The sequence below is a fragment of the Trachymyrmex septentrionalis genome, unplaced genomic scaffold, assembly GCF_001594115.1.
Source record: "Trachymyrmex septentrionalis isolate Tsep2-gDNA-1 unplaced genomic scaffold, Tsep1.0 scaffold24, whole genome shotgun sequence".
Taxonomy (NCBI): domain Eukaryota; kingdom Metazoa; phylum Arthropoda; class Insecta; order Hymenoptera; family Formicidae; genus Trachymyrmex; species Trachymyrmex septentrionalis.
Genome location: NW_017305397.1, coordinates 1071065 through 1080704, shown reverse-complemented (window position 1 = coordinate 1080704; position 9640 = coordinate 1071065). Strand labels below are relative to the sequence as shown.

General features: G+C 32.6%; 4 protein-coding genes across 6 annotated transcripts; 2 read left to right on the top strand and 2 right to left on the bottom strand.

The window, feature by feature from the left end:
• Positions 1-135: 135 nt before the first annotated feature.
• On the bottom strand, positions 136-1757 carry LOC108748639 (dnaJ homolog subfamily C member 28). 2 transcript variants are annotated; one of them, XM_018486898.1, is made up of 5 exons: positions 1511-1757; positions 1301-1432; positions 1137-1226; positions 631-981; positions 136-547 (listed from the first exon to the last, which is right to left on the bottom strand). In XM_018486898.1, exons 1-5 carry the CDS (start codon positions 1628-1630, stop codon positions 143-145), a joined length of 1098 nt encoding a protein of 365 aa, XP_018342400.1. In that variant the 5' UTR covers positions 1631-1757; the 3' UTR covers positions 136-142. The 2 variants fall into 2 exon arrangements, with proteins under 2 accessions (XP_018342400.1, XP_018342401.1); XM_018486899.1 differs by having other exon boundaries at positions 1548-1757.
• Positions 1758-1917: 160 nt separating this feature from the next.
• LOC108748661 (TM2 domain-containing protein CG11103) lies at positions 1918-3638 on the top strand. Its single transcript, XM_018486930.1, has 3 exons — positions 1918-2142; positions 2234-2321; positions 3117-3638. The coding sequence occupies exons 1-3, from the start codon at positions 2006-2008 to the stop codon at positions 3444-3446; spliced, it is 555 nt and encodes a 184-aa protein (XP_018342432.1). The 5' UTR covers positions 1918-2005; the 3' UTR covers positions 3447-3638.
• A 150-nt stretch (positions 3639-3788) lies between these two features.
• Positions 3789-5838, bottom strand: LOC108748611 (translation initiation factor eIF-2B subunit beta). Its single transcript, XM_018486855.1, has 6 exons — positions 5688-5838; positions 5530-5616; positions 5100-5381; positions 4522-4678; positions 4049-4443; positions 3789-3961 (listed from the first exon to the last, which is right to left on the bottom strand). The coding sequence occupies exons 1-6, from the start codon at positions 5756-5758 to the stop codon at positions 3889-3891; spliced, it is 1065 nt and encodes a 354-aa protein (XP_018342357.1). The 5' UTR covers positions 5759-5838; the 3' UTR covers positions 3789-3888.
• A 486-nt stretch (positions 5839-6324) lies between these two features.
• On the top strand, positions 6325-8843 carry LOC108748612. 2 transcript variants are annotated; one of them, XM_018486858.1, is made up of 5 exons: positions 6325-6644; positions 7108-7394; positions 7472-7596; positions 7998-8099; positions 8692-8843. In XM_018486858.1, the coding sequence occupies exons 2-5, from the start codon at positions 7252-7254 to the stop codon at positions 8808-8810; spliced, it is 489 nt and encodes a 162-aa protein (XP_018342360.1). In that variant the 5' UTR covers positions 6325-6644; positions 7108-7251; the 3' UTR covers positions 8811-8843. The 2 variants fall into 2 exon arrangements, with proteins under 2 accessions (XP_018342360.1, XP_018342359.1); XM_018486857.1 differs by having other exon boundaries at positions 7093-7394.
• Positions 8844-9640: the final 797 nt, after the last annotated feature.

The window sequence follows — 9640 nt, the reverse complement described above, 5'->3', positions numbered from 1 at the left end:
TATATATATATACACATATATATACACACACACACATTACTTTTATAAAATATAAAAGTTATATTTTTTGTAATATTATATCTTAATCTTATTATTTATATATGTACAAATAAGTTTACAATATCACATCTTTTCTGTTCATCTAAGTAATTTTTTTACTAAACAAGTCGCTTATAAAATTAAGTAAGTCCTGAGATATACTCACTTTCGAGTTTTTATGACTAATATCTGCATATTTTTTAATATTTTTAGAGGGCGGTATCGATAACGTTATCTCGGCGAGCTTATCTAATCTAACATGGAGCATTTGTTTCTGGAGTATAGGAACTAGCAAGTTGTATTTATCAATTTTATTATTTATCTGCCTTGCTGTAGTCTTGAATTTTTCCAACTTATCATTCCATATTAATTCATCTTTTGGAGTTAATGGGAGCTCGCTGACATCATTACGTGCTTCTAACAACTTCTTTTTTAATTCCTCAGTTTCTTCTCTGATTTCCTTTGACAATTGTATCCATTCTGGGGTAAAGCCATTGTCTATCAGTATCTGCAATCGTGATCAACATAAACAAGTTAATGTTCAAATCATTGAAACTAATATCTTATACTTCTATACTTGATGCAATTTACCTGATTCAATTTATGGGTCACAAAATCAACATATGGATTCTTAACGTTTGTAGCCTTCAATGGCTTTCCCATTCCAGGTAAATCGCTGAATTCACCCTTGTTCATTGCCTCCTGAATCAAATCTTCCACCAAACGATCCATGCCATAACGGGTTTTAATATCTTTAGCTTTTTGTTTATCCATGCCGATTAATGTATTACGCTCTTCAGCCTGCAGTTTCTTCAATCTGTGTTCCATTACGTTGTCAACTGCCTTTTGAGCTCTTTCTATTGTATGTAGCTTTTGCCTTTTGCTTGGTGTGCCAATTCCCACATTGAAAGTCAAGTAATGACGATGCTGTGGCGCTGTGTGCTGAAAGTAAAGACAATTAAAATCAAAACATAAAAGATGAGAAGCTTGTTCTTTTTAGCTAAACTTCTTGCATCTTTCTTCTTTTTCTTTTTACGTTAAAGAAAAAAAGGAGAATGAATTATGAAGTTTAGCTAAAAAATGTCAAATATACTTACCTTAATATCAAATTCTTCCACTTCCAATGATGTCTCTTCATCTATCTGAGCATTCCTGATTCTCCGAATCTCTCTATAGGCACTTTCAATCTACATTGAATAATCATACAATAAAACAGATCTATTTTACTTATTTATCTCAAAGAACAGTCACGATACATTACCTCGGAAAATCTAATAGCATCGGCTTCTGGCGCTCCACTATCTGGATGAAATCGTTTCGCAAGATGAACAAACGCCAATCTTAGAGTCTCGTCCTCGCAATTCTCTGCAACTCCTAACGTTTCATATAGTTTCTATCAAATATGATTTAAATTATTTCATTAGTACAAATTATATATTAAATAGAGATTATATAATATTCAATATTATACCTTTGCAATTTGCTTAGTATTAAATCGGTGCACGAACCTCTTGGACAAGATCAATTCTGCGGATGACACGTGCGAAAAATAAGCTCCTGGCTTGATACATAGCCGATTTAAAGTTAACATGATCTTTCAACGTTACGAACAATATCACGTTGTAATTTCTATACTGCTGCTCATTACATAATTATCGCGAAATTATTTCATTACATACACAAAATTATCCTTGTCTGTCACGACTGTCGTACGCATCGAACGTCACTGAACGTCACACGAGAGTGAAGATCGCGCCAAATTTAAATCCGCGCACGTTGATTGGTTAAGCTTAAACAATAATTGGCTTTACTTTTCGATTATTGGAAATCAAGAGTGTAGTTTCTACACTTACAGCACTTCGCAGTGCTGATGTTTATTCAGCTAGAGTTCTGCAAGTGGACTGGAATCGCGTCACTGACGTGATTGTCAGTTGTCATTCGCATTTAAAATGCCAGCCACGGCAAAATGAGGTTATATCTTGTTTTTATTACGATTATCTGCCTTCTGTGGGATCAAAATGAACGTTTAGTGCTTGCTAACAAAAGTATCGAGCCTCAGCTGGAGTATAGACCCGATGGTCCGCTGGTGATGTGTAAATTCTTGTGAGTATTCAAGTGGACATTTTTCTAATGTTTCAACGAAATAAATATTGACTGTTTCTTAATGAAATAATACAATGAGTGTTTCTTGTAGACCTAAGGAATTTATAGAATGCGAGGATCCGGTTGATCACAAGGGAAACAAAACTGCCAAGGAGGAGACGGGCTTTGGTTGTGTCAAGGTACAACACAGCTGTAAGAATTTTTCAACAAGGAGATATTTTCCTGCAATATACATAGACAACACTATATATTTATAGTCGATTCTTATATTTAAGATAGTCTTAAGATGTCATGAACCAATCAGAAAGTTGTATTAATATCTGAAGACATTACTGAAGACAGTCTTAAAATAAGAATCAAGTATGAATATCAGCCATAATGTACAATTTCGTGCTTCCTGACTATAACACAAGTCGACACAATTTATATTGTTATTTTATATTATTTCACAAATACTAAATTTTTACATTTCATCACCATTTATATTTCTAGGAGTGATACTCCGATAAGAGATTTTAAGATTACATTTGGATATATTCAAACAAAGTATGAGATTTTTTTCTTTATTTTACTTTGGCAATGAAATAAAAAAGTTAAGCAATGTTATAGCTACAAATCGACACTATGTATTACTGTCACATAATATATGACTGTTCTATAAAAAGTGTTCAGTGTAACAATGTATCATTTCATTCTTTTGTAATGTTAGCAAACAACAAGGATGTAATAATTCACTATTATTACTGTTATACTGTCATCTGTGTCTCTTGCTGGAAAATATTCTCTATTACACTGTGTCCTTGCTGGAAAACATCCTGAGTAATCAAGTTTTTCTGTTTTTTTGAATAATTTATAAAATTTAAATAAGACGAAGAAATTCATAGAAAATGACAAAAAATGTTTTCCTTTATAACTGCATAATTGCAGCTGTAAGAAATTTAGATACAAATTATTTACGATTAATAAATTAACAGTTTGGAGGATCTCGTTATGAAGATGTAGAGAAGACTAAGGTATCCTGTACAGTACTGCCAGATATTGAGTGTTTTGGACCAAGGACATTCTTTCGCGAAGGGATACCATGTATAAAGTATAGTGGCCAATACTTCGCAACAACTCTCCTGTATAGTATTCTGTTGGGTTTCCTCGGTATGGATCGATTTTGTCTCGGACAGACTGGAACAGCAGTAGGCAAACTGTTGACATTAGGTGGCATGGGTGTGTGGTGGATAGTTGACGTTATTTTGTTGGTAACAAACTCTTTGCAACCTGAAGACGGCAGTAATTGGAATCCATATGTATAGCATTTCAAGAAACCAGGGATCACTTTTTGTACATAATTTAGTTTATAATTTGCGAGATAACGTGTGATTTCTTGTGAGAACGGTCAACTTTTTAGACGAGTCCTAGGTTGTTCAATCCTTGACCGTCATCCCCTATCTCAGTTTTATAAGATTTATTAGAAAATTTTAATTAAGTGGAGAAATATAAAACTAAAGCGAATAATTTAATTCTCATTTTTAGAGAATTTATTTCATATTTAAATTATAATTATAATTATTTCATATTTAAATATAATTACAATTCTAAAAAAACCATTACAATGCAGTAAAGATTAATTTATGTAAAGTATATTGCGAATCTCCTTTAATGTAAGAATAAATATGTGTTAATTTGTATAAAAATAAATTATAGAGGTCATGAGTTTAGACAAAAAAAGGATGATTAGTTCACATATACAATTGTTTATAATTCGTAATCGTCGGGATGATACAATTCACTAAGCAATCTATATACATAAGACGGCGCGTTTCCACCTCTGAAAAAGAAAGAACAAAGACATTTATTGTTGCTCCAGATTTTAACATTAATCTGTATAATAATCTTAATAGTATAATAATCTTACGTATTCGAGATGAATAATGTAACAAGTTCAGGTGGAACGTAATCGAATACAGGATTGTAAGCATGTATCCGTTCTAGCAATGGTGCGTTGGCACTATCAATTACGCCGTTCATCGGTGAAACGTGACAGTTAAAGCCATTTTGTTTGCCCGAGCAATGATAAAGGGGCGCCAGTTTGTAGAGAGGCAGCAAAACCATTACTGGAACAGAATAGTGCTTGGCGGCTTGCGCGACAGTGTGTGCGCCCGAAATCGCCCGAAGTCCACCATTTGCCATGACTGTGTGAGTGCCAATGATGACTTTGTTGACTCGGGACATCATCGCGAAGATAGCTACATCTGATATCAGCGTGGTCTTGATCTTTGCCTTAGCCAGATTCACTGCCATCTCATGACCCTGCAATTCATTCACAGATTTTTCTCTTTTGCATTCTCCTCTGTTCAATTTTGTCCTTCAAGCCAGATATATAATTACGCTTAGAGACGGTCCACCTTCAGCTACTATAACATCAAAGGCCCTGGTAGCAGCAGCTTTTTTGAAAAATTCCTCTACCAATTTTGACTTGCCGATGGTCATTATAATTTCATTCGAGTGTATATGCTCGGATGCTTGTCGTGTGATGTTTTCTGAGCTGGGAACACATTAAATTTGTTCAAAAGGCTTAAGAAATGTATTTCGAAAGTTATGAAATGATACGAGCCAATACATATGTAAAAAGAAATAGTCAACATTGAAATTAGGCTAAAAATTTCTAATAAGTGCTTTCCATTTGATAATACAAGTTGAAATAAGTATTATTCTGCTTTTATTATCATTGAATATCATGAAAGATAGACTTATGTTGACTTTTGTTACTAATGGGAAGCATTCAAAGTTGCATTATATTATTGAAATTACATTATTTTTAGATGTTTTTTTTTTTTCAATTTTGTATATCATTTAGCTTTCTTTATTTTTTTCTTTCTATGTTAGAAAGAAAAGAAAGATAAGATATAGAAGAAGTTCAGTTGAAAGGAACAGATGAAATATGATACAAATGTGATTGTACTTACCATGTTTCCAATTCGGTTTCAAATTCATTAATGTGTTCGATGAGAGAGGCCTTGAGGGAAGGTACCGAAACGTTGAAATCTATCTGTTGGTTATCCTCAGCAGTAAGAATTTTGTGCAAGGACTCCTGGGGATACGTCTCATCTGTCTTACTCTTCAATTCCGAAGTATATTCTTCTCTGATGATCTGCAATATTCTTCTTACCATATTTCCAATACATGCTTCAAGAGGAAGCACTTTAATGAGATACTTTCCATTTTGCACAACAATATCCATTAAATCTCTAAAAAATTAAAGCCTAAAATTAATAATGTAAGTTGCAAAAGTTAATGGAAAGTATTTTCTGTTTTGACAAAATGAAATGATGTGCTCTGGCATGTGTTACAACAAATGATACAACTTTATGAACAGCTTTAAATAACAATTCATACTTTGCTGTATTCCAGTGTGTATTGTTGATAATTTCCTTAAGCACGGAGATAGTAGCCACCACGATATTGTGAGTGCCTTTAATTTCTCTGTAAAATGGCATATTAATCATATTTATTTTTTTTCCATTTTCTTGGAAATTGAGTGAAAATTATCTTACCCATAGTGAATACGGTCTGTCAACTTCAGCACACTTTTATTAATTTTCTCTTTCGAATTCATGTCAATCATTTTTAGCGTTCAAATATATAGTTATATGCACTATAAAGTATCTTGCTATGTATTTCAGAAATTCTTGAAACTGTTTACGTTTACACAACTGGTTACGTTTACGTAATGTGATTCCAATTTTCACGTCTGTGGCTTAGTAAACCAATGTAAACTAGGCCTGTGTCGCAAGTAGCAAGCTTGTATAACAGCCAATCTGATGCATCAATATTGCATGCGCAGTTCGACTTTCCATTAACCCTTTGAAGCATACATTTTTCTTTACGTAGAATTTAATTGAAATTTGTTACTCGGAGTCGCTGATTACGAATCTAACCTCAGATTTTCGAAATTCCAAATGGCGAATCCAAGATGGCGGACCGAAAAGTAAAAAGTTACTCGATCAGAACGAAACTGAATATTCGGAGGTTTTCGGGGTCGCTGATTACTAATCTATCCTTCTTCATTCCCGTATGTTGGATTGCTCTGTTCTTATCACTATCGTTAATGCTATCGCTATTTCTATTGCTATCGCTATTGCTTTCGCGTTGTGTTTAGGCCTTAAGAATTTTGAACCTATCAGAAATCATGTATTGCGGAATACACAGTTTCTGATAAGTTGAAATTCTTATTCTCTGTTCCCTATTCCCTATTCTTTTCATTGTGCGCAACCCCTTATAGAATAAATTAATGAAAGCACGTGTAGTTCAGCGTTCAGTTCAGTGGCTGGCCTGGCCATTGGAGGTGTGTTGCGTTTTATTCTACACATGATATTTTATCATCTTATTGTATATCACCGAATATTAAAGAAAGATAAAATGATATATCTTGTACATCATGAGTGAAACCACCGACAAGATACTGTTAAAGACTGCTGATCTTTCTCGTGACTTAAGATTTGAGTGACTGAGTAAGAAACTGATAAATATAATACTAACTTTAGGATTTATTAATTTCGTAGACATATGCATATAATAACGTGTGTTTAAAACTCGATAATACTCGATTTTTACTTAAAACTATGATTTTAACGTTATCATCAGTTTGATAATCAATAGATATAATAACTATAGAAAGAAACTTGTATATAATTTTGCAGCAATAAGATATTATAAGATACTATAGCAGTACAATAAGTATGCAAACTTATTTATGCAACATTTATATAATAAATTTAATTATGTCGGACCTCTTGAATTTAATCTAACCTAATTTAAGCCGAGTCCGGATATTACGTACTGTTAGCATTAAAAATCCACAGTATTCCTTCCGTAAATTATGGATTTTTAATACTGACAGTATATATATATACATATATATATATATTTATATTTATATATGACACACATTTAAAATAGGAATAATTTTTAAAGTCGTGACTTGCGAGTTGTAACCACACTCACCACAGTCACCACATTGACCACCATTGTAACCGAGGTATAGCAATAGTATCGTATATCATTGTCCGAAGAAAACGTGGTTTAAATGAAGATCTTCGATGAGAAGATTACACAGTCATGAGCTGCCCGGAACTCGTTTCTGACTACCGTAACCCAATAATCAAATGGTATCAGACAGATCTCTCCGTCGTTATTTCTATTCAATTGATCGACGTACCCGACTACTACCTCCGAATTGAAAACGGTTGCTTACAATTCAGGTAATCAGATGTGGTAGAGGAAAAGGAGAAATACGTATTTGATACATGAAACAATCCAATTTTAAATCTCGTTACAGTACAGAGATAAACGGCAAGAAATACTATCTCATTCTATATCTGTTTGGAGCAGTGGTAGCGGAAAAGACAGTGCACAAAAATCTTGTGAGAGAAATTAAGATCTATCTTCTGAAGGCACTTAAATGTACAGTAATTTTTTTCCACCATAAAATAGCTGTTTTCCATTTACCGATTTACGCCAATTCCTAAGTAATTCTCACTTGTGACGCCATAACACAGTTGAATGCGTGTTTCTTTTGTATTCTGACAAATTACTAAAGACTCAACTGAGTCTTTATCTATAATCTATACAAGATCGAGACTATGTACCTTAATGAATCTTGTAAATTCGAGACTTCAAAAATGAGATTATGAATCTATATTGTCATATATAATTTGAATTTTTTATCAAAGTAATGATGTCATTAATCTGAATATGAAGTACTTAGATTAATTTCAGACTCAGTTTTACTTGTGTATAAATGGAAAGCAGCTATTATTTCTATGACGAACAAATTTACATCTCTGTTATCTTTGTTTCAATAGGGTATCCATGGTTAAGATTGATCAAGTCCAAAGAAAAGAATCCACTTATATCATACGACTCAGAACATATAGAAACAAATCACGTTCGAAATACTTATGACAGTAAGAATAATTATTTTTATATATTATATATATATATATTTTTTTTAACAAGATGTTTAGCTGTTATTTGCAAATAAACAAAGATGAGTTCTAAAGTTCTGTGTCTGTAATGCTATAACTTGAAATCTTGGATTGATTTATAACATCATGGACACAGGGCTTTAGTTTTCCAATTTTTTTAAACTTGGGGTATGGTCAATGTGATGCTACAAATGCTTTGAATCATTCGTTAATTGGTCAATTAGTAAAATTCTTCTGATTGTTCAATCAAATATTTTAGAGCATTTGTAGTGAGATTTTGACTGCATATTAAATTCGCACGATTGAACGCACTCAATGTACGTTAAAATCGTACATAATTGATGTAAAAATGTGTGTTTAATATAAATATAAAGACGAATTGAACCGTGAAATCCTCAATACGTTTTATTATGCTGTTAAGTAAAATATATATTTTATAATTCAAAATATCTGCATTTCACTCTCTTATATTCGTTAAATCAGTATATCATTACTTTAATATGCAGCATTACACACTACTGCGTCCAACCGAATTTGCTGTTATTCATATATGTTTTATTTTGTTTTATAGTAGGTAGATTCGAACGGTACAAACGTGAGCATAATATATCATATTTAATGCCTGTTGTGCCATCTAGCGATGAAGAAGACTCTGAGGATGATTATATGGACTTTGTTCACTATGGTTAATATATTATATTAATTCAATTTCTCTAATGTGAATTTTTACTGTATTGTATACATAAGAAATTTTTGATAATGACTTTATATAGTTATATATTCCACTGTAATATTTCCACTGTAAATTTTTAATTATCTTATTGTATATGTTAGGCTCAAAGATCGAAAACTCTCACAGAGCGAAAAAACCGATCACAACGCGTTATGGCGTTTGAGATTCAGCCACAATGCGAAATGCTATGGCCCTTTCAAAAATGCTAACAACACGTTTTGACTAAGTTAAAATGTCACAATGCGTTTTGATCATTTATTATGAATAAATGATCAAATGTGTAAATGATGGTAACATGATCATTTACACATTTATTTTGTTGTAGCATTTTAACTTAGCCAGAACGCGTATTGATCGATTGTTAAAAGAACCACAGCACGAATTTCGCTTTGTGATCTTTTTTAATATGCCAGAACGCGTTGTGAGCATTTTTGAAAGGGTCGCGGCACGAATTTCGCTAAATTGTGGCTAAATCTCAAAAGTCGATCGATTTTTTCGCTTTGTGAGCGTTTTCGGTCTTTAAATCTAACACATACAGTATATTACCTCAACATATTTTTTGATGTTCTTTACAAGATTATAAAAGTTTTTTATGACAAACAACATTATCGTAGAATGTAAGGTCTTTTATATAATGAAGAAAATATTAGGAATAAATATTAAATATTAAAGAAATAAGAAAATTAGAGTTAAAGATGCTCGTGGTAATTGAATAATCAGCGTACGCACCACAAGCGTATGAGAGAGGTGTAACACAGACCAGAGGCCTAACGTAAAAAGAAGAAGA